The 24,961-nt window shown below is 41.5% G+C and overlaps 1 protein-coding gene and 1 long non-coding RNA gene across 4 annotated transcripts; one reads left to right on the forward strand and one right to left on the reverse strand.

The window, feature by feature from the left end:
* Window positions 1–133: 133 nt before the first annotated feature.
* On the reverse strand, window positions 134–20,161 carry Crls1 (cardiolipin synthase 1). 3 transcript variants are annotated; one of them, XR_015004169.2, is made up of 8 exons: window positions 19,696–20,161; window positions 17,022–17,159; window positions 12,062–12,191; window positions 6,020–6,105; window positions 5,316–5,384; window positions 2,842–2,933; window positions 1,986–2,088; window positions 134–1,020 (listed from the first exon to the last, which is right to left on the reverse strand). XR_015004169.2 is itself a non-coding variant. In XM_048455400.3 (7 exons), the coding sequence occupies exons 1-7, from the start codon at window positions 20,002–20,004 to the stop codon at window positions 933–935; spliced, it is 912 nt and encodes a 303-aa protein (XP_048311357.3). In that variant the 5' UTR covers window positions 20,005–20,161; the 3' UTR covers window positions 134–932. The 3 variants fall into 3 exon arrangements, 2 of the variants coding, with proteins under 2 accessions (XP_048311357.3, XP_048311356.1); XM_048455400.3 differs by lacking the exon at window positions 1,986–2,088; XM_048455399.3 differs by lacking the exons at window positions 1,986–2,088; window positions 19,696–20,161 and adding an exon at window positions 18,948–19,079.
* LOC125413759 (uncharacterized) lies at window positions 19,094–21,841 on the forward strand. Its single transcript, XR_007236027.3, has 3 exons — window positions 19,094–19,233; window positions 20,153–20,402; window positions 21,486–21,841. It is a non-coding gene; the product is annotated as an uncharacterized LOC125413759 (long non-coding RNA).
* Window positions 21,842–24,961: the final 3,120 nt, after the last annotated feature.

Raw genomic sequence — 24,961 nt, forward strand, 5'->3', positions numbered from 1 at the left:
TTCAAGTAAAATGGTCCTGAACCAGTTATTTTTACCACGTAAGGGGAAGTGCTGCATCTTACTGCACTTCATAGATTGGGAAACTTCGACAATTGCATAAAGACACACCATGGAACAAACCAAGTGAAAGACATGTTTTCCCCAGCACTTTTATTCTTTTATTGAGTTAACAATAGAAGATTCTCCAAAGCTTAAAAAAAAAAGACTCCGAAAAATATAAAGTTTTATATTATTTACATGACATATGAGTACAGGTTACAATATCATACAAATCACATGTGAAGTAGTGGGGAGGCATGATGTAATTCTCTGCCTTTTAGATTCCTGTGTTACCTGTTATCCTAATACATAAACTATTTGGTACCTGAGAGGCTGGAAGACTACTGATAAACTCCAAGACCATCTATTTTATTTGCTCTTTTTTATTTTCAAAACTCTGTGCATTTTAAGTCTCTGTATACCTTTACCCTGCCCACAGCTAAGTTTATTCTCATCTTTTCAAACAGTCAAGTATCAACCCCATAAATTGTTAATGTGTACATAGACTTAAAATTCAAACATAAAAATGCGCAGCCACGCTGTGTAGGGTATATACCTAATCTCAGGAAAGCTCTCCTGCTTTTTTGTTTCAATGCTATCAACGATGTTTTTAAAAAACAGTAACTAGAATAATTCATCTCACAAATTAATCAAAAACTTAAGATTAAAAATTCTACATTATAGTTTTATTTGTATTTAAAAATACACTGGAAATTCTGCATAGGCCCATGATAGAGCTTATTTTCAACGTACATTACTTCGGTTTGAAGACATGGTTTGTCTGACAAGTCCTTTCTCAAGCTGAACACCAAGATGGGGAAAGTCCTGTAGCTTTCGCTGGCGCTGCTATCGACGATGCAAGTCGCTTCCTTGCTGCTGGAGCTGGGTGTCTCTCATTTGCCCTTTATCACCTGAACAGTTTTCCGACCATAGTGATAATAACTGTATGCTGACGCAGCTGTAGTGAAGGCTGTGCAATACCTTGGGAGGGGAGAAATGGGACTCAGCTGTCAAATCTAAAAACACTAACAGCAAAAATCATAAAGTACACATGTAAAAGATGGACTAAGAAAATAGAACTGTGTGACAGAATTGTCTAGCTAACAAAAATCTAAATCCATTACTTCCTTCCTGTAAGACATCTGAATTGGTGATGCCAAATAAGTCATCTAATCATCAAGGCCTACAACCCAATTAGCAGTCCTAGCAACTGTCCTTTCTGACTACAACCGTAGGTGCTCTATGTTCTCTTTTTCTCCCATGAAAACATGTTCAGACAGACAGAATGGAGACAACTGTAAAAAGACTGGAGAAATATGGCGTAAATCTAGACTGCTCCTACTTAGACGGCTTGGCACATATCTAAATTACCTTGCATTACCTTGAAGCAAAAACAGAAGAACCAAGTTATACATGGATGCAGTTTGAGAGAGAGAAAACCTTCACTAATGAATCAAAACACACACAAAAAACCCTTTCATTTTATGTAAGAAAATAAAGTTCAGATTGTATCATTTTTAAAAGTCTTTAGCATAATTTACTTTGGTTAACAAGCCACCTTTGTTTCAGACTGCTAAAGCATGTTTTAATTATAATTAAAAGTTTACTAAAATATAGTTCAAAATCAATAATGATAGTCTATATGGAATGCTTAAAATTTAAGCTGACGCATTTCAAGACATTTACAAATAATCACAAATAAGCTTTCTTGTCGGACTTTCTTTAGACTACTAGCCCCTAAATAATGACACAGTGACTTATTAATTATGAAAGCTTGACCTTAGCTTAGGCTTGTTCCCAACTAGTTCTTACTATTTAAATTAATCCGTTCCTGTTAATCTACATTCTGCCACATGGCTCTTTGCCTTTCCTCTACTCTGTATGTCCGACCCCTCCATGTCTGGCTGATGAATCCTACCCTCCTCTCTCTCAGAAGTCCCACTTACCCTTTCCAATGCTATTGGCCATTAAGTTCCTTATTAAAACAATTGCAATGACACATCTTCACAGTGCACAAAATGCACTTAGCCAGTCAATGGTTTTCAGGTCCTGCTAACAGAAGCGGGCTTAGTGCCATCATGTGCAGGAGGTTTTAAATCCAATCAGAAAGTAGTTGGTTATTCCCAAAATATTTGTGCCACTTCTGCAAACATTTGCTATTAAAGATTTCAGAGTTCAAAGCTGGGCAAACTGCTGCTTATGAGAACCTGTTTAGTACCCAGCTGCAAACAGAAGAGCTATACATCACATTCCCTATCCCCAAAGCTTAGAGATCATCATGCAAGAAGTAGGAGAAAATTTTAAGAGCCAGAAGCAGTGGGCATTTGCAACAAAAATAGTACTTACTGAACATGATGGTGACACTATACACATAAACTTATAGTGGCTATGACTGTAGGCATGCATTAAGAATAGCACAAACCAGCCAAAATGTCTGCATGAAGAAAAGTTGGGACTCATGAAATTCTACCCCTTTCTAAGATGCTACTGGCAACTGATGCCTGCTAGGGGAAAAGAGAATTGGTTTCCTTCAGGTATATGGTTCCTTAGAGATTACCATGTTCTAGTAGAGGGTATTATATACCTGCGCACATACAACTAGCATTAAGTGGACTCACAGAGCATTTAGAAAGAAAAAAAGACAGCAAATAAAACCAGGAAAAGTAGTAGAGGAAAATAATTGAAAGAGAAAAGGGGGTGGCCAGAATTTTGTCATCTAACTTCAAGAACAAAGTCACGCTAGGATTGTCACAATAAGCCATTGTACTCATTATTCTCAGAGTAATTCTAAATGTAGCTTACCACAGTATCTGAAGATAAATGCTGTCAGCATAATTGAAAACCGGAGCTGCCAAAGAAGCTGCCACCAAAATTAACTGGACTGCTGTATTTACCTTAAAAATAAAGGCATTATAAATGAACGGTGCCAAATGGGTCATGTTTTAAGCTTTCGAGGCAAAGGTATACTCATCATGACACACTCTAAGCATTGTGGATCAAACAGTGTTACCCATGCCAAAGTTGGCCTCCCAGGTGAGAATACCTAACAGGTCAGAATCAACAACTAACCTATCTGCCTACATCATGTTATTTACAGCAAGGGTGCTGACAACTATCAGAAGGGACATCTTGATTCCCGCAGCAATTCAAGGGTGCTAGAAAACTTTTTACCTTTTTTCCTTGTTACCCATCCAAACAGCTCTGTAAATATGAAATAATGAAGTGGTTTCTCCCTGGGTGAAAGAATCACAGCAAGCAACAAAGCCAAACCCAGAACCCAGACTTCCAAGGCCGTTTCCTTGCTGCCTGCCACACCCTGTGAGGTCAGAAACTGAAAAAATTCATTGCCATGAAATCTTCTGGGGAAATAAGCACTGCCTATCCTCAACAGCACAAAATAGAGCCCAAAACAGTCTGAAGACGACATTCTATGAAGCAATCTGAGTATGATGCAGCTAAGGAAGGTGCAGAGACACATCTTCGTCCTATTATTTATCCTTCAGTCAAAGGACAGTGATCAGTGGGATTTTTTTTTAAATAAACAATAAATTCTGCCTGAGAAACCTTCTGTGAGAACAGTGTTTATTCTTTATCCAAACTAACCAAAAGGCAGAGAGAGACTATGCAAATTAACAAAATCAGAAACAAAAATGGGAACCTAACAACAGACATGGAGAAAACCCAGAAAATCATTAGGTCATATTTCAAAAACCTGTACTCCACAAAATTGGAAAACTTAAAGGAAATGGACAATTTTCTGGATAAATATCACTTACCAAAATTAAATCAAGACCAGATAAGCAAATTAAATAGACCTCTAACTGCTAAAGAAATAGAAAGTCATCAAAAGTCTCCCAACTAAAAAAAAAAAAACCCAGGACCAGATGGTTTCAGTGCAGAATTCTACAAGATTTTCAAAAAAGAATATCAATACTCCACAAATTGTTCCACACAACAGAAAGAGAAGGAACATTGCCAAACTCTTTTTCTGAGGCTACAATTACCCTGATATCCAAACCACACAAAGAAACGGAATTACAGACCAATCACACTCATGAACATTGATGCTAAACTGGTCAATAAAATACTGGCAAAATGAATCTAAGAATACATCAGAAAAAAATCATCCACCATGATCAAGTCAGCTTCATCCCAGAGATGTAGGGATGGTTCTACATACGAAAATCTCTCAATGTAATCAACCATATAAACAAACGGGGAAAAAAAAAACACCACATGATCATCTCATTAGATGCTGAAAAAGCCTTCAACAAAATATAATATCCCTTCATAATAAAAGTCTTGGAGAGAGCAGGAATATAAGGAACATACCTAAACATAATAAAGGCAATATATAGCAAGCCAAACTAAATGGAGAGAAACTCAAAACAATATGGTGTTCTGATCACATGGAGCCAAGAAAAGCACAAAAGACTATAATCTTGCATCTCAAGAAGCACTTAAATGTCACCTTTTATCTGCCCTATGATCTCATTCAAGATAATTTCTTATCCCATCAATAAAGACAAACTACATATACCAAAGATCTAAAAAAATTTAGAAGACAGAAGAATTAACTTCAGACTGTCTACCTGACCCCTCTTCTAGCCCCTCTAATCAATGCATTTAAATGTCTCATTCTCAAGTTGATTAAGATGGCCAGCAATCAAAAGTGCCTGTAGCCAAGCCTGACAACCTGAGTTCAATTCCCAAGACCCACAGACAAAAAGAGAAAATTGACCTACAGTGATATTTCACTTGTATTTTAATAAATAAAGCTTGCCTGAAGATCAGAGAGTAAAACAACCATCCTGGTCAACCTTACAGACCAGGCAGTGGTGACACACACCTTTAAACCCAGCAGCCACACTAGTTTGCCACAGAAACCAGGCAGTAGTGGTGCACGCCTTTAATCCCAGCCCTAAAGAATATAGAACGGGAGGAGACAGTTCTCAAACACAGTCCCATTCTGAGATTCCTGGAGGCAGGATCGCCATTTCGGACTGAGGTAGAGGAAAGAGCAAGTGGCTGGCTGTTTTGCTTTTCGGGCCTTCAGGTTGAACCCCAATATCTGTCTCTGGGTTTTTACTAATTGTGCTACACTGATCCCCACAAGATGCCTCTGCCCTCTGGACATGAGCATGTACACACTCGCACACAAATGTTTAAGAATGCTTTTATTCTGAGCTGCTCCTGACTGAGACTTATATGCATTCTATTATAATAAAAGTTCATAAAGGACAGGCTTCTTTACAAGGCTGCTGTGAGTCTCTTACCTTGCTGATGAATGTGGGCTTCAACCTAGCAGTAGCATAGCAAGGATTGAAATACTTAGCTAGTGTTCGCTGCCAAAAGAAAAAAAAAGTTTCAATTTACTGTTCAGGTTTCAAACAAAAGTTATCAGTGTTTACCCTATGTCTAGCCCCAATGTACTGCACTATGTACATACCTTTCTAATCATTCTAGGCTATTGAAAATAAGATTCTTCAAACTGTAGATTTGTCAAGTCCTACAAAATTATTCCACTCTTCTATGACATATTAAAAATAACATCTGGATCATTCATGGTGAGGCTAAATGAAACAATATACAGCTTGGAACTATGAAACACCTATAAGAATGAGCTGTTTGGTGCCTGGCAAGCTGCCCTGGGTTTCATATATACTATCAACTGAAATTAGTTTTTGTTCTGTTTGAGATTAGGATCTCACTGTAGCCCTGTAAACCCCAGACTAGTCTCAATCTCATAAAGATTCACCTGCTTCTGCCTCTGGAATGCTGAGATAAAAAGCATGTGTCATCATACCCAGAAAGAAATCCATCTTTTAAAGCAGACTATGAGTGTGTTCAAACTGCAGGGTAATTTTTTTCAAATTCCCATTAAAAAACAATTACTATAAACTATTCTCATAAAGTGAAATTACAGTCAATAGAGTAAATATTTATGAGTAATGCTAAAGGAATATTTTGTGAAACTTACCGGTGTTGGCAGAGTTCGGTATCTGACATAAAACACTGCAGCGATCAACATTACATCTCTTGAAATGATCATGTAAGTGAGAGGGACTGAAAATCAAATATAAAAACCAGAAATGAGGAGTCTGAAAATTACAAATAGATACTTTGACTGCAGAAAAGCCTCAATCAGCCTCATACTACTTGATGCTTTCCATTAGTAAAATCTTTGTAATAAATACTTATTGATGATTCAGGCCCCTACAGTGAAGCTCTGCTCTTTTTATTCCTTCTTGTGATCAGAATGAACCGCAGACTCTGGCTCTGTGACTTCCCTCCGCTCACCACTTTTATTCTCTCCCATGTCTGTCTATAAACTGCAAGCCTGTACATCATAGTGGAGCCACACTCGGCCTCCCCATCCCCCACTCTTCTCAGCTTTGTGATTCTGGGAAAAAGATGTCCTGGTCACTGGAACTGGATGTAAAGTAACGAGAAGTGAATGGGGATGTAAGGGAAGTTAAAATATCCTGAGGTCTCAGTATCCCTTGTATCTGAATTGTAGTCTACTCTCTAAAGAGTGTCTACATACAGTTTACAGAAATACAAAATATGTTCACTCTTGTTGAGCTAGTTCCTACACACACAACTATTATTCTTCTCCCTACCTCACCTGTCAATTCTTATCACAGGCTGAGTGTCCCTTATCCAATGTGCTTGGACAAGAGATGTTTCAGTTTCTTGGATTTTGGAATATTTGCACATTGCCAGCTGAACATCACTAATCCCCCAACAACCCAAAACCCCTAGCTGCTTGCTACTGGGGATACTCAACTCATATTCCTCAGATTTTCCAGCACGGTCCCAGGGCCATAGTCAATAGGAGGATATGTTAGGTGGGAGGACAGAGAACTTACTTCACTTTAGAGCCTTCTGTACCATACAAAGTTTAACACACAATCCTGTATCTTTCACAAAATAAATCTGATGGGAAAAAATCCTGAATTCAAATCATGGTTTACCAATATCCTTCCCATGGTACTTTCAAACAGCTCAGAGGTAATCTGAAGCAGTGTTTAGGGTCCTATCCAGTTCTGACATACTATTGACTCTGTACCTGCAATTGCAGAGCAAAATGGATTTGCCTTGGTCTCACCCTCCACGACAGTGCTGCTTCAAAGAGAAAAATGTGTCTAGCAGAGCATATGACTCTAGTAGCCAGGCTACAATGAACCATGTGGATCATGATTTTTAGATGCACTTCCTTAATTATTAAGCAAGCATTTCTATAGTAAGCATCAGCAGATAAATTAACAATAACCATAGTTTAAAAGCAAGTTAAACCATTAACTGTGAGGAATCCGTGCCGGGATAGAGGTCTATGGAATGCAGACTTAGGCAGTACTCTTGGAGTCAATACGGCACCGGGACCTGGCAGTGTCTCTGGAGTCATTTTACTACCTGCAACCATCTGGTGGGCCACTTCCAAATAAAACACTCTATTTTTCATAAATATACAATTTTAACTTATGTGCTTTTAATATCATGATAATTAGAATTGCGGGGGGTAGAGGGGAGATGAGTAAAACAAGACACACCACACACACAAAAAAAACCTTTAACCTCATCTCTCAGTAACTTTCAAGAAAGCAAAAAAGGGGGGGGGGGAGGAACGGGGAGTCAAGATGTGAAAGATTTCAACAAGACTGAAAATTACACTTGCTGAGCTTATACAGAGAACATCACAGCATAGTACTGCAGAGTATCCATTCACTGAAGCACACGTTTATAAAATCTGATTGTATACAAGCTGCGAGACTAAAGTCATGGAGCATAGTCTCTGAACATGCAGTTAAGCTTGAAATCATTAAAAAGACACCTACAACATCCATACAAATTGACAACTAAAAAATATTGTTATTTTAGTTGAACCGGGGATTGAACATAGGGCCTTGTGCATACTAGGGAAATGTTCTGACCCTGAGCCACACTCACCCTAAAAAATAATTATTAGCCAGACAGACAAAAGATTATGAGGAAAATATTCTGTATTGGACAGCGACAAAGCCACTAACACAAAACACACACAATGCAGTGAAATGGTACATAAGCAGAAAATGCAGCCTCAGGGAAATGTGCTCATCGATAGACTGTGCTGTCAATACTACAGCCACAAGCTCACCAAAGTAGGAAGGTGCAGTAAATTGAGTAAACACTTGATTTGGAAGTTTTATAGTTTAATTTGGTAATTTCTTATTGAGATATGCTAGAATCACTTTTGAATTACACCTAAAGACTTAGTGTGTGAGCATGTGGGCGGGGTACACATGTGCTGACAAGAGAGTCAGAAGTGACTGCAGAATCAGTTCTCTCCCTCTTCTATGTGGGTCCAGAGGATCGAACAGATCCTCAGGTTTGGAGGCACCTTACTAGCCTGTCAATGACCCAGAAGAATGCCATTAATCCAGTGCATTAAATAAAATGCCTCATCAAAATTTTAATCTATTTCTTATTTTTAATATAGTTATTAAAAATGTTTCATTATATGTAGTGTCTTTTTTATTTCTACTAAAAGAACTGGTATACAAAAAAGGATCAAAGAAAACCCAGAGAAAGAGAAAGACAGAAGGGGAGGAGAGCAATATTTAATAACACAAATAATCTGAGTCTTTTCAAAGCCTTATTTGGTTCATTGGGACTCAAAGCACTGGCAAGCATGTGAAAAAACTAATCAAGAGAAAAGCAAAAGGAGTAAGACTCAAGATAAAAATGTGGACATTTTTATATACCATAAATCTTAAGGTACCACCAAAAAGTGCTAAAATAATAATTTCTTAATATAAATAAAATGGGTAAGTTCTTAGGGAATAAAATCACCACTTGCAAAGGTACAAAGGATGAATTATTAAACTGAATTACCCTGAAACAATTAAACAACTTTAAAAATTAATCACCTTTCAAAATTCTTCTCAATGGTTTCAACAAATTCTATCAAACATTCAAGATGAAAAACTGTAATGTCACACAAATACTACTCAAGAACTTAAGAAAAAAGTCACTAACCTGTTTGATAAGTTACAACACTAGTATAAAAACAGGGACCAACAACAAATGTTGAAGAGATTATGTGGAAAGGAGAATGCAATTACTAGAGGGATCTGTATGGAGCTTCCTCAAGAGAGAACAGAGCCACCATATAACCCAGCTATGCCACGCAAGTACGCAGCAGAAGGACTCTGAGAACTGCATGTCTATTGTTGCACTATTCAAAAAGGTCAAGAAACTCAAACAGCCTAGATGCTCATAAATGATTGGAAGAACAAAATTTTTACACCATTTAAAAAAAAAAGGAAGTCATTGGTGCTGGAGAGATGGCTCAGCGGTTAAGAGCACTGCCTGCTCTTCCAAAGGTCCTGAGTTCAATTCCCGGCAACCACATGGTGGCTCACAACCCTCTATAATGAGGTCTGGTGCCCTCTTCTGGTCTGCAGGCATACACGCAGACAAAACACTACATACATAATAAGTAAATAAATATTTAAAAAAAAAGAAAAAGGAAGTCATGACGTTTATAGCAAATGGGCTGGAAATCATTATTGGGCTCTGTAAGTCAGACTCAAAATCACATTTTCTCTCAGGTAGAACTTAAATTTAAAATTTTACACGTATGAATGTACACATGTATGTGTGCATGTATGTGCGTATTTACACTTTTGTAGGTCATAAAGCTAGAAAGGGGTTCCTTGAAAGAACAAGATCTTAAGCAAGGTGGTTGCAGAGCAGGTAATGGTATCATGTGTAATAGGAAGCAGAGGGCATCTAACTGGAGAATGAAAAGGGTCTACTGAAGACAAAGGGGAATGACTGAGAACAATGTGTAACAATACCTACTTATGAAGATGCCATGATGAAACCCATTACTTTATAACTTAAAAAGCTAATTTAAAAAACCAACAAAGACTTTTCAAGAAACAAATTCCAGCCTACAGCTTGGGAATTTAGCTCAGTGGTAGAATGATGCCTCGCAAGTATAAGGTGGGGACAAAAATCACAACGAGTGCCTCCCACAAAAAAGTATGCCAGCTGATCTCATAATCTGAATGCAAAATCTTCAACAAAATATCATCAAACCAAATCCAACAATATCTCCATGTATCGTGGCTAAGTTTAATTTTCACAAGAACTACCAGGTTGTTTTAACACTAGAAAAAGAGTACTACAACTCACCTCAATAGCAGCTTAAAGGGAAAACATGCTAGACCATAAAATGCCAAGAAGCAGTTCTCAGTGTTCTGTCATGATGAACACTTGGAAGAAATTTCCAAGAAAAACTACTACTTAATTTGCAAAACGGATCTATGAATACTTGGGGGAATCACGCCACAAAGTGGTTGTAAAAGCTGCGTCTGAATTGGGGTGAGTCAAGCTTGCTCCCGCTCAGCATGAGACACACAGTGTAGTGAGGAAATGAGAGAGACAAAACAAAACAGTCACAACCACAGACAGTGCATACTAAGCCTGGAGACAAGCCAGCAGACTAATAGCGTCAGGAGTAAGCCTTACTAGACACAGGCTAACATAGGAAAAGACCTGACTGCTGTCACATCAGTAACAATGATCATCACACAACAATGCTTTAATGATTCCAATGGCAAGAACATTACGAACTATCAGATACCTGAGAATAAATCTGTCAAAAGATGCCTATAAATTCCATGTAACCAAATCACTCAAATCCCCAACAGATTTTTATTTTCCCTTTGAAAAAAAGCTGATTCTAAGATCAGACACACTGGAAACAGCTAAGAATGTCTAATAACTAATAATGTTATTAGTTATTAATAATTAATGTTATTAGTTATAACTAATGTGTCTTGAGCACTTGAAAACCTGAATCAAACTGGAAGGGCATCACTACACGTGTCTACCAGACACCAACAATGGACACTCAAGGACTCTACCTAGAGACCAGAATGAGGCATCACTACACTTCACCTATCAAATGCCAACAATGGACACTAACGGACAACACAATAAGACACCACTGCACTTCTTTTACCAGACACAAACAACGAACCAGCTTCCGTTCTCAAACCTCACTTCTAACTCTTGGGGGATGAGGAAGAAGACACGCTTGACAAATACAGCCAGAGCACAGAATGAGGAACCATAGAGGCACGACACACATAAAGATTCCGAATACTCAGACAGTGCATTGTGTATGTATATAATTTAAAACTGAATAATAATGAACAGTGTCGGGGCTGGAGAGATGGCTCAGAGGTTAAGAGCACAGGCTGTTCTTCCAGAGGTCCTGAGTTCAATTCCCAGCAACCACATGGTGGCTCACATCCATCTATAGTAGGATCTGATGCCCTCTTCTGCCATGAAAGCACACATGTAAAAAGAATAATCATATGAATAAATAAATCTTTTTTTAAAAAAATTAAGGTAAAATTTACAGATATCTTTACAGTATCAGAGTTCCCATTATGAATAAACTGTATTTCATAAAGATAACCCTGGGGGCTGGAGAGATAGCTCAGCAGTTAAGAGCATCAGCTGCTCTTCTAGGAGACCTGAGTTAGATTCCAGGACCCACATGGTGGCTACAACTGTCTCTATCTTCAGTCCCAGTGGATATGATACCCTCTTCTGTCTTCCGTGGGCACAGACATACATGCAGGCAAAATACACACACCATATATATAAAATAAAAATTAAAAAAAACAAATCAGCGACTTGCAAGGATTTTAAATTATTTCCAAATATCTGTGTGCTAGAAACACATAAAGTATCACCAAAAAATTCCAGAGTATTGTGGATCAGCACTGTGGACTATTATCTCAATTAATTTTAAATAAAGTTATAAAGAAACTGTTTCTATTAGTGTAACAAGAACAAAATTCTACAATAAACAGTGTGGCAAGCAAAACGGCTTATTTAAAATTGAGGAAACAGTTTAAAGCTGAAAACATTTTTGAAGAAAAACTATTTCTCAAGAGAAGTCCTAAGCTCACTACCATTGTTCTTCCCTGTTATTTAAAGTACACACAAGTGTTCTTACCTGGAATAAGATCTGCATAGGTCAAGCTAACATATAAGATGCTGATAAGAACTTTATCAGCAAGTGGATCAAGAGCACTTCCCAAAGCTGATTTTTGATTGGCCCAGTTTCGAGCAATAAATCCATCCAACTGAAAATAGAAGTGTTTTTTAGATAAACATCATCATAGGAACAGAATAGGTAATTTGTAGCTTAAGAGATACCAGAAACAACTATGCTTTCAGAAAATGTCAGCAAAATCTCATTTCTTATCCCCAAACATTCTTAGTCTTTTAGCTTTTAAAACAGCAAATTATCTAAAAAATTTCATGTTTATAGTACTGTTCTTTCTTCTCCAAGGGGTCCTACTGACTTCTTACTAATTCCACAACATGCCCATGTGAAATGAGCACAAACATAAATGCAGAGATAAAAACCCACACAACTCACGGAAGGCATGACTGACAGAGCTGGGACTAAGAGCCCACTGTTTTGAGCCAAACGGCTACTGTTGCCTGTAAGAACTACTTTTTAACTGTGAGACACTCAGCTTTCACATCTCTGTTTTCCTGTATTGGCTGACTCTTGTGGGTCCTGTTTTAAAACTTATGTATATGTGTGACTGTAAGCTGTGTGTTTGTATGTGTACATGTGTGTTCACAGAGGCCAGAGGAAACTGTTAAATCTTCCAGAACTGGGCAACTGGGAGATGTCTGATGTGGGTACCGAGATTCAAACTCAGGACCTTTGGAAGAGCAGGAAGCACTCTACAGTTGAGCCATCTCTCTGACTCTTATCTAATTCAATCTTAAAATTTATTTCATTAGAGAGCTGGGGTGTATTTCAGTGAGCGCTTGACCAACTTCGATGAAGCCCTGGGTTTGATGACCTGCCCCCCTCCCCGCTTCTCCTCCCCCTCCCTCTCTCTCTCTCTCTCACACACACACACTCACACACACAAAGAAATAAATGTGCCACACACATACATATATTGTTTAGTTCCACTATTAATTCAATTATTCAACATTCTATGAAAGAAAAATGTAATCCTCTGTACCTACCCTAGTTAAAATGCTAATACTTAAATTATAGGGTTTCACTATGTAGCCCTGGCTGTCCTGGAACTCAGAGGTCTGCCTGCCTCTGCCTCCTGAATGTTGGAATTAAAGATATACATCACCACACCTAGCAAATTACTTCTTTTATTACTTATTTTGATTAGAAACAATATTTTAACCTAGATCACACCAGGTTGCCAAGTTTTCTTTTACCATAAACAATGAATCTCCAGTCTAACTCGAGAGGTGCCAGACTTGGTCATGAGGACCACAAACAGGATCAAAAACTGGTGCTGCCTAGTCACATGACACAAGGCTTGTTTATCCTAAGCTCCAATGTATAGTACTTGTTTTATTTAACTTTATACCAACAAATGTCTGAAACCTATTCTTATTTCTAAGAAAACAATATAAACTAAAACTAACTTATGTAAGACTAAGTACGGATTGCCAAGTATCCCAGTAAGTTAAGGAGAAAGAGTCCCAGGAGTGGTTACATCGCTGGTTTAAGCCTGAGGATGCGGCTCAGGTCACATCTCTCACCTGATACTCAGAAGGCCAGATGATCCCTAGCACAACAAAACAAAACCCACCAGCAACCACACAGCCACAACAGCAGAACAGACTGCTGCAAGTCCTGCTCTGCACACCCTTCTTGCGTGGCCTTGAACAAGGCCTCTGACTTGGCTTTTCTTCCTGCTTAAAACAGGTAACACCCACCTACCTCAAAGCCTTGGCTACCTTCAGCACATAATATGATTAATGCTTGTTCAGTCTCTTAGCAAGTCCTCAAAAGAGCAGTTACTAACTACTCCAATCACTATTAGAACAATTAGCTTTCTTCTTCCCTGCCCTTTCCCTCCCCTCACCCTGTAATATTCATTCATTCATTCACAGGCAGATTCTCTTACTCTGTAGCCTGGAGCCTACTAAGTAGACCTAGCTGGTCCAGATCTTGCAGTCATCAGCCTGCCTTTGGTGCTGTTATTTTAAGTGGACTGGAGGTAAGGTTAATTAACAAAGTGTTGATAATGGGGAGTTAAAGCCTTGAAGACCCAGCTTTTGGTACAGGTTCTGTTCTCCACTTCCCACGTTTTGGCATTACTGCCGTCTTCACTATTGCTCTAACTCACGTCACTCCTGTGCAAACAAGCACACTGCTCTCACTGCACTTCATTCCTCCAACAACACCAGCACCATGCACGTCAGGCCAGCATGCAAGTGGCCAAACACTGCTCCAAAAAATACATAAATGGGCTGACTGATCTCACAAATTCCTGACCACAGACTTCTGTGTGCACTCAACGCCTAGCTGTTATCTACTGACAGTATTACTTTATGCTGTAACCCTGACCTACTTCATGCCTATTAAATGCTCTCATTCTAGCCCACAGCCACGTCTCTACTTTCCTAGAAGAAAACAGTCACAGACAACCAGCAGTATTCCCTGCATTGCACCTAATACACAGTCAGCTGCTGCACTCATCTTGTCTTCCCTAATGGAATTCCATTCCTCATTTTATTACTTAGCTAATCCAAAATCTTCCCCAGCACACCCGTCTTTAAAACAACCCTCCTTTGGCCCTCCTTCGCTATTTCCCTACAAAACAAAACTGTTCTAAAAGCAGTGCCAGCCACTACCACCCCTCATTTGCTTACCAACTTAGGCCAATCATCCTCACACCTCTACAAAGTTCTCATGCAGATCACCAATGTGCTCTGCATGTTCAGACCATGTGACCTCACACTAGCAGCACTTTGGCACTGTCTCACCTTCCTTTCTCATCATCCCTATCGTCCCTGCCAACTTCTCCCTCTCACTGACTAATTCACCTCACTTAGATAGTTCCTCTGATCAGGCAGCTCCCAATCTGCCATCTTCTGGTCTACATTACCACATTCAACTTAAAGCAACAGCTATCAGGAGCTTGGTGGTTTCCCCTAAACCCTGTCCTGTCTCAAGGGTTCCCCATTCCCCAGTTTTATCACCAAGAACCTGATTTTGAAGATGGGCGTGGGTGGGGGTGGCGTGCCTTGGTGATCCTGTTTTATTTCCAGTCAATCTGCCCAGTGTAACAACATATCAATACTTTATTCAGAACATTATCCAAGCCCATTCACTTCTAACTCCAAACTCCAACTCAGTCTAAGCTACTTCCTCACCAACTCTTTGGCTCCCAACTCTTGCTGGCCCAGAGCCTACTTCCCACACAATCAGATCCTGCCATTTTCCTGCATAAAACCAGCAGGTGCGGAGGCATCCAAATCTCCATGGGAAAGTGCACAATATGGTACCAGTTAATTCTGGTTTCCATACACATCATGCCATGCTTTTTGATGGGGTGCCTCTCTCATTCAATAAGGCCATGTCATGTAGCAGCTGAACCCTTACCCCACAAAGTCCTCACAAATTAACAAATATAAAAGGTAAATCCAATGTCTGGGGGGAAAAAAACCCAACTTTACTATCTAAAATATTTCATTATCAGTCTAATGTTCTAGGACAGATTTTCAGACCACACCAATAATGAGTGGAGAGAGCTTCAGGAGAGGGACAAACAGGTCCTGAAGAAAGGAGAAGAAATGATGAGTAGACGGACAGATGCTGACAAAGGAGAACCACCATCTGAGAAGGAAAGGCAAAGCTCACTGAAAGGCTGTACCTGCTGCATATTCAGAAACACTAAGACAACACAAATGCTCACGTCTGTCCATCTTCAAAGCCTTCCATTAACTTCATTCATTACTAACACTACTGTTACTAGGTATCTCTATGAACCACAGACAGAAAAGCAAACTTTTTTTTAATTTTATTTTTTTGGTCTTTTGTGACAGAGTTTCTCTGTAGCTTTGGAGCCTGTCCTGGAACTCATTCTGTAGTCCAGGCTGGTCCCTAACTCAGAGATCTGCCTGTCTCTGCCTCGTAAGTGTTAGGATCAAAGGCATGGGCCACCACTGCCCAGAACGTTTTTAAACTTCCATACAATCTTTACTTTTGGGAAATCAGTTTTCTACTCTCATTAAATAAATGTTGAGCAAAACTGTTCAAAAACAAATAGGTTTGAAGACATAAATTTATCTCCTATCCAGGTGTAAACAGATCGCCCAGTTTTCCTGTCTGAGAAAATATTGGTTCTGTTTCCACATGCTCATACCGCCCTGACCTCAAGTTTTTCCTCTGCCCTTCTCCACTTCTCTCAACTGTGTTTGTGGGCATAAAATTTTGTAAGCCATTGCACACCCTCTGTAAAAAGGTAGGGAATAAATACAGTCATCTATGATGGCAGTGCTGGCCAGCAAAAGCAATAGAGCCTTCTATTATGGCACTGTTCTCCAAATTCTAATTTGATATCACACTCCCCAAACTGACAGTGATACCAAAGAACGCCTCTCCTTGTCCACGTGCTGAGGAAGTAGGAAAAGGGATGCCCAATTCCCATCTCGAACCAAGGCCTTCACTGCACAGCAGCCACAGGTGTGTTGCTGGATGACCAAGCAGAACACGACCTGCACCAGCTCCCAGGCCGCATCCTCCTCCACTTTCCCGAGATCAGAACACTTCCTTCACAGTAGACATGGAGTACCAGAACTTCTCTTTATTCTACCGCTACAGTAAGTACTTGGATCTTGAACATTTCTACATGTGTGGTTTTTTTTTTAAAAGAAGTTAAAAACCAAGGGTAAAGATTATCCTCTCCTACAGCTCTCCACAACCTTTACACTTGGAGATCTTAGATCTTCATCGTCTTTTCTAGCTCCTCTAGATCTCAGAAAAGCAGTTCCACATGGATGTTGAAGACAAGTCCTTACACAAAGTGCTAGATCACACTCATGCTGAGGTTGACCTTCCAGTACTCCAGGGGAATTGTGGGTAGTATGGGATTTAGAAGGGAGCAAAAAAAACAAACATATTCATAACTTACCAAATCCGTTAGCCCAGCTAAAGCAAAAACACCTAGTGCAACATTAAAATCTTCTTCAAGAATGAGATAGCCCAACACTGGGGCCAAGCCAATTCTCGTCATTGACAACATATTTGGGATTGTCCATGGATTTTCATACTGAAAGACAAAGACAGCATAATTTTTATAAAATACAACTTCATACGTTAAAATACATGGAAATGAGCTGGGCGGCGGTGGCAGATGCCTTTAATCCCAATACTCTGAAGGCAGAGGCAGGCGGATCTCTGTGAGTTAGGGACCAGCCTGGTCTACAAGAGCTAGGTCCAGGACAGGTTCCAAAGCTACAGAGAAACGCTGTCTCAAAAAAATCAAAACCAAACCAAATCAAAACCAAAAACCCATGGAAATGGAGAGTTCTGTAAATCTCTCCATTTCTAAAGTGGCCATGGAGATGCTGAGACACTTTCTCCTCCCTCAAATAAAAACTGAGGGTGTTCCCAGCTCCCACCTGGAGTTGTGACTTCTTGAAAGTTCATTTGGAGCCAAGCTGCAGAAACTGGCACTGACAAAAGGGCTCCTTGGCAGCTGCCCTTAAGGACAGACCTCCTGTGCCAAACAGGAGATTCCCGAGAGCACTGCAACTTTGGAACTCCAGCCCAGCAGACCTGACATGCCCTGCGCCACATGGGACAGAAACAGCAAGAAAATGTCTGTCCCTGGAGCCGGAACCGCGGAACCTGAAAGCAGATTTGCCCGCTGGACTTTGTCTTCAAAGAACCATTCTAACATCTTTTTAAATCAATAAATTAGTAACCAATTTGCCTGAACCTTAACCTTCTTAGAAAAAAGGGGGGGCAGGTTGGTGAGCTCAGCAGGTGTGGGTACCTGCTGCCAACTCTGACAACCTGAGTTCCCAGGACACACGATAGAAAGAGACACACCAGGAAAGTTGTCGTCATCTTTGCATGTGTTCACAGCAAGTGTGTGTGCACGCACCAAAGGGAAAAAGCGTCAATGTTCATTTCCCAAGATATCTTAAAATCTCATGAGCCACCTACCTCCTAAGAAAAGGCATTTATTTTACAAAAAGAATCCAACAGAAAGCATACTGGTGTAGAGGGATAATGGGGTAGCTGTTGGAATCAGATGACAAAATACTCTCACTGAAAACTATAGAACTTCAGGGCTGGAGAGATGGGTCAGTAGTTAAGAGCACTGACTGCTCTTCCAGAGGATCTAGGTTCAATTCCCAGCACCCACATGGCAGCTCACAACTGTCTCTAACGGCAAGATCTGACACCCTCACACCCTCATATGTGCAAGTAAAATATCAATGCAAACGAAATAAAAGTAAATTTAAAAAAAGAGAAAACTGTAGAACTTCAAATCCTACTACACCAAAATCAGAAGCAATACAGCCCTTTACTCTGGAATGTTCTATTCAAAGTCGGATCACATTATAAAGTTGTATGAAAACATGCTCATTTACACCCAGGTTCAAAATATTAGAGCATTCCTGAAACTTAGGAAAAGCGTCAGGCTGGTGAGACGGATCAGGGACGCTGTCCTGACCTTTGTGCGTGTAAGGAGGACAAGCCTGCGGAACACACTATGGTGGTACAAGGTCAGTCAAACACTGATCCAATATCACAGCAACTCACAAAGGCTGGGAAGAGGGGAAGAGAGCTCGTGGTGGAGAAGATGTGACACAAAGCAAAAGCCAGGAATGAAGAGCTCCAAAGTTAGTCTGCTATGCCCCCGGGGCAAGCCTAAGTCAGAGCTGCTGCCAGCAGTCGTACACTGGATGGGCAGCTACTGGGCCAGTGAAGGGGCTCGAGCCCTACAAGAAACGCTCGCCGAGAGCTAGTTATCACAGTCATCTGTACAAGTCAACACTGGGAAAGCTTAATCTCAGATTACCCAACCAGATAACCTGCGGCATACTCGGCCAACTGTGCTGGGTAGGGCTTCAGCCAGGTTGAGGGCCGCTTCAAGGCATCCAGCGTTCAAGCTCCGAAGGGCTTTAAAGCTATTCCTGCCGTTGAGACCCCTGCCGGGGTGTGGCCACCTCAGCCCATGCTGTGTAACTGATGAAAGCGGAGCAGGACAGGGGCCTCTGAAGACCTAACAATTGAAGATGTAATAATTGCACGAGCTTTGCTAACATGACAACAAAAGGTGTACCACACTCATGAACTGGGGTCTCCTGCCTGGGACGTGATGTTAGCAGGTAAGGTGTCACCTCAAGAATAGGCTTAAGTTATAATACAAAGTTGAAGGATCTTTCCATTACAACCCACGCTAAATAATTATCCTCCGTGTTACTGTATATGATGACCAATGGCCAAAGGTTGAAGAACCAAACCTGCACTAGCGAACAGATGGGCCTTCTTAGACGCTTCCGAATTTACCCTATACACTCAAGATTCGCTTCAAAAAATTAAAAATAGATTTTTAACTAGACGAGCGAGAGCTATGTTTTACCAATGCAACGTGCAGACACACCTCCCAGCAACGGGTGTAGACAGACGGGGATTAAAGTGGGTTCTAATTTGGCCAGAGACTGTACCCGGCTGGGGCCCCCGGAAGCTCACGGCGACCGAACGCGCCGCCTGCCCGTAACTTCCCAGAACATCGAGTGTCGCGACAGAGCGTCGAGCCCGTCACCTGCTCGGTCGACTCTCGTACGTACCGGGCTGGCGGCGCTCGCCGGGCCCCAATGGGCGCCCGGGGCCTGCGCTGTGGCGCCTCCTCCGGCCGCGGGCCCCGGGGTCGCCGCCTTCCCAGCGCCGGAGCAGTGGTTCCGCGGGCTGGCGCCGGGCAGCCGCAAGGCGAAGGCGGCCGGACGCAGGCGCCAGCGCTCGGCCAGGCAGCCCAGGCAGCAGGCCGCGGGCGGCAGCAGGGCCCTGCGGGAGCCGCCCCTGCCGAGCCGCGCCCCCGGCGGCCGGCCGGCCACGCGAAGGGGCCCCCACGCGCCGCGTGCCACGCGCCAAGCCAGCATGGCCTTGCGGCCGCCGTGCAGTCCAAGTCGAGAACTCAGCAGTCCCAGGCGACGGCCGCCTGCTTCTCCACGGGAACGCGGCAATGCCCAAGCCGCAAGGATGTCTCCATACTAATTTCCACACTCCAGCACGTCCCGCTTATTACAGGTGGCCCGGAACCGTCAAGGAAGGCCGCTTTCACGACACTTTCACGACACCCAGCAGCTTGGGCGCCCCCGGACGGCAGCGGCAAGCATGTGCAGCTAAAGCTGGCGAGTTCGTTCGCCCTGCAGCTCTTTCGCCTTCAGGCTAAGAAGAATGACAGGCAGAGAAAACCAGGAGCGAGTGCCACGTGGCCATAGGAAGCCAGTCATCTCAGGCCTCGACCCGAAAGCCTCTGGTGCCAAGTTGCCCTCAGGTATGCATTGCACTGTATGACTACCGGAGAAGTTTTAAAGTATTTGTGATGGATTAAAAGTATTAAGTACCGGACTGGAGAGAGGGTTCAGAGGTTAAGAACATTGCCTGGTCTTCCAAAGGTCCTGAGTTCAATTCCCAGCAACCACATGGTGGCTCACAACCATCTGTAATGGAGTCTGGTGCCCTCTTCCGGCGTGCAGGCATACACACAGACAGAATATTGTATACATAATAAATAAATATTTTTTAAAAAGTATTAAGTACCTACCCTGTTCTAGGGGCACTAAATAACATTATGAATAAGTCCAAAGAAATCAATGCAAAATGTCAATCATAGCAACCACTATTGCTATGAAAAAAGTGATTTCACTATTACTTGAAAAAAGTGTTTATTGTATAAGCTATTGTTCATCTAACCCTATTAACAACTCTAACATACGTTCTCTTATTTCCTTTACTTTTATAGGTATGGAAATCGATGTACAAAAGAAACTTGTTTATTCTTCTTTTATAAAGTATTTTTATTAAGGTTTATTTTTATTTTATGTGCATTGGTGTTTTGCCTGCATGTATGTCTGCGTGAAGGTGTCAGATCCCCAGAATGGAGTTACAGAAAGCTGTGTGGGTGCTGGAAATCGTACCTGGGTCCTTCGGAAGAGCAGTCAGTGATATTAACCACTGAGCCATCTCTCCAGCCCCAGAAGTTTATTCTTAAGAAATCCAAAACAGGACAGTGGTAACACATGCCCTTAATCCCAGCACTCTGGAGGCAGAGGCAGGCGGATCTCTGTGAGTTCAAGGCCAGCCTGGTCTATAAGAGCTAGTTCCAGGATGACCCCCAAACTACAGAGAAACCCTGTAACCCTGTCTCAAAGAGAGAGAGAGAGAGAGACAGAGAGAGAGAGAGAGAGAGAGAGAGAGAGAGAGAGAGAGAGAGAGAAAGAAAGAAAAAAAAGAAATACAAACTAGTAACAAATCAGTTCACTGTTCTGTTTTAACAAGGAACCTGTTGTTACAAGTTACACATTACTGGTACATTGGCTTCCTAACCTTACAAGCATCTTTCTACCTTTTGTTTCAGTGCTGGGCTTGAATCCAGGGCCTCCCAGGCAAGGGCAGTACCAGTGGAACAGCACCGAGTTCCTGTCAAATGGCAATCAACAGTTTTGCAGTCTTTCCACCATCCTCCTTCAGTCTAGTCTGAAAGCATACAATCATCTTAAGGTTGTTCTTAAAGCTTGAATTAAATTTAACGATTATAGATTTGAGGAACATTTTATCAAGACCATTTTAAACTTTGTTTTGTTTTTGGAGACCAGATCTCTTCATATGGCCCTGACTGGTCTGGAACTTGCTTTGCAGACCAGGTTGGGCTTCCACTCGAAGATATGCCTGACTCTGTCTCCCAAGGGCCAGAATTAAAGGCATCTACTACCATGCCTCGCTATCTTTAATTTCTTGTGCACCCATTGGAACACTGCTGTTAAGAGAAAAAGCTAGGGACTAGAGAAATGGCTCAGTGGTTGAAAGCACTGGCAGCTCTTCAGAAGACCCAGATTAGATCTTAGCACCCACATGGTGGCTCTTAATCTAACTCTAGTTCCAGGAGTTCTGATTCCCTCTTCTGCCTTCCATAGAACCAGGCACACAGATGCCACAGACATATATTCAGGCAAAACGTTAAAAATTAAGAAGATCTTTAAGATTCCAAACATGTTAAATAGGAAAAAAATCCACATTATACATTAAAAGAAAATCCAAGGATGTTATTTTAACAATGTTAAGACGTTATTTTTAAACTACCATTGGAACGAACGGTTCATCTCAAAAACTTGGGATAATTCTGGCGAGAAGAAGGCAAAGGGAAGAAGAAGCAGAGACCAGAGCCTTTGTAGTGAGACAGTGGTGGGTGGTAGCCAGCAAGAGATGAAACCCGTGGGGTTTGGGCTAGAGGGTACCTGATGGTTTCTTTGGAGTTACAAAAGCTGCCTGGCTGGAAGATGTAAACCGCTTTAGCTATTTGTTTATTTATTTGGTTTTTCGAGACAGGGTTTCTCTGTATAGCCTTGGCTGTCCTGGAACTCACTACATAGACCAGGCTGGCCCCAAATTCAAGATACCTCACCTGCCTCTGCCTCCTAAGTGCTGGGATTAAAGGTGTGCACCACAATCACCCCATGTTCAGCTGTTAGTTTGGTACTGTGACAACAGATACCAAAGAAACAAATACAGAATATAAGAAAACATTCAGCCGTTTCTCATAATTAGGCTTATAGTCTCTTATGTAACAGTCTTACCCTTAGACATAACGACCTGATAGGGCCATCTTTCTTTGAATGATTGTGCATTTCATCTTCCTCTTTCATGAAAAGCTACTATGCATTGACTTTTCTGAAATAGGCTTTTCGTTCTATTAACAAATTATCAGCTCTTCTTGCCCTTCAACACTCTAGGCTGGGCAAGGTCAGGTGCTCGCCTTTAATTCCAGCACTCAGGAGGCAGAGGCAGGCAGCTCTCTGAGGTCCAGGCCAGACTGGCTTACAAAGCAAGTTTCCAGGACAGCCAGAGCTGTGACACAGAGAAACCCTGCCTGGAAAACCAAAAAACGAATCCCCAGCTGGTGAGACAACTCAACTGGGATCAACTGACTCAATTCTCTGAGTTCACAAGAACACCATGACACCCGTTGCCACCCTCCCCCAAAATTAAGCATAGAGAAAAACATCTTTTAAAAGTAGACATCACCATATTGAACTGTAGATCCAGTTCAGTGTCCCTAGGTTCAATTCACTACATCATTATATTTAGACTAACAACTACCATTTGCTTCAAGTTAGGCCTTAATATTTTTATGGTATTTTGTGGCATTTTATCCCACATTTCATTTTCATTTTGGATGTATTATCAGTTAAATGCACATTATAAAATATGAGTATTTGTTTTATTTTCGTTATTCAATATATAGTGCCATTGTGTGTGTGTTTGGTGTAGGTGTTCAGGGGTCAGGGAAAGAGGCTGATGTTGAGTGACTTCACCTTACTTTTTGAGACTGGGTTTATCTATGAATTGGGACTCACTACTTGAGGCTGGCCAGTGAGCTTCAGGAATCCGCCTCTGTCCTACCCGCCCCGTGTTAGGGTTGCAAACCCTCTCGGCTTTGTAAGAGGATCTGAGCTCAGGCCCTCATGCTTGCATGTCAAGCCTCGCCAACTAAGTAAGCCATTTCTCCAACCCAGTTTTGGGGTGTCTTTTGTTGTGGTGGAATATTCCTTTACACTGTGTGAGGATATGTCACTGTGATTAGTTTAATAAAAAGCTAAATGGCTGATAACTAGGCAGGATTTGGGGGACAGAGAGGATGCTGGGAAGAAGATGGAGTCTCAAGGAGATGCAGAGTGAGCGGGATAGGATCTATGGAGATGATAAAGCTATGTTGACTTAATATAAAAGCTAGTTAGAAACAAGACTAAGCTATTTGCCAAGCTTTCATAATTAACAAGTCTTGAGAGCTGGCTGGTGGGACAGAAAAATCTCCTATGTGTGGCTTCCGATGGGGGGGGGAGGGCATGCATTTTCACATAAGATCTGAGAATGCTTTTAAAAAGTTCCAAATACTGTTTTGAGAATTCAGTCTGGTAGACAATTGTATTGGAGCAGCTCGGCCGAATGGGTGTGGTCGTCTCTAGGGATGCGTGACCCAATAAGAAATAGGGGCAAATGGTCACATGCTCTCTTGGATGGTGGGTGAGTTGACAGCAAGCTGCAGCTTGGAGCTTCCCCATTGCCTTGGGAACGGGGTTGTAGAGCAGCAGCAGTGAGCTGGTTCCCCAGTGGGAACCGCAGAGCAGCTGGCGACACAGGCTGGATTCCTCATTCTGTCTTGTAATCACTGTGCATGGATTTTGATATTAATAAAAGATAACACAATTCCCAAACTTCCCTCTTTAAAACACACCAAAGTGGAGACAAATGTGGCTTCTAGTCCCATTCTCTCCTAAGGGCCATGTTACACGGATGTGTCTTCCAGCCATTGCCTGAGGGCTTGAGCTGCCACACACCCTGAGTTGGGGTGCACAGTGGTTTAAGATTTTGCTCATGCAGACAGAAAAGGTGACAAATATGCAAAAAAAAAACCAAACAAACAAATCTAGACTGGGGGAAAAACTCTAAACAGTACGGTGTGTTTAAAAATGTGCCTAGACTTAAGAAAGAAAAGAAAATGGGTGTAGACAGTCATAGAAAGAGTAAACTGTTTAGAAGAGAAAAGGAGGAAGTCGTGTAGATGGAAATGCACAGGGGTCTGGGTCTGGGTGGTGGTTTGCTGACTTCAACCTTTCTGATTGTTGCCGATGAGCAAATAACAGCTGCTGAGACACTGAGTTATAAAGCCACTAAATTAAATCAACCTACATATTTTACAAATACCTTAACTTCAAAGTGGTAGTTAAAAAAATGTTACATTGGGAAGAGGTTATGCTTTTGTCTCCGCAGAAAACAAAAGGCTGTGGATTCCTTCAAGGTTGATAGAGATTGGATTTGATCGGGGAGACCTGGAAA

Source organism: Myodes glareolus, chromosome 10 (genome assembly GCF_982192425.1).
Source record: "Myodes glareolus chromosome 10, mMyoGla1.1, whole genome shotgun sequence".
In the NCBI taxonomy this organism is placed as follows: domain Eukaryota; kingdom Metazoa; phylum Chordata; class Mammalia; order Rodentia; family Cricetidae; genus Myodes; species Myodes glareolus.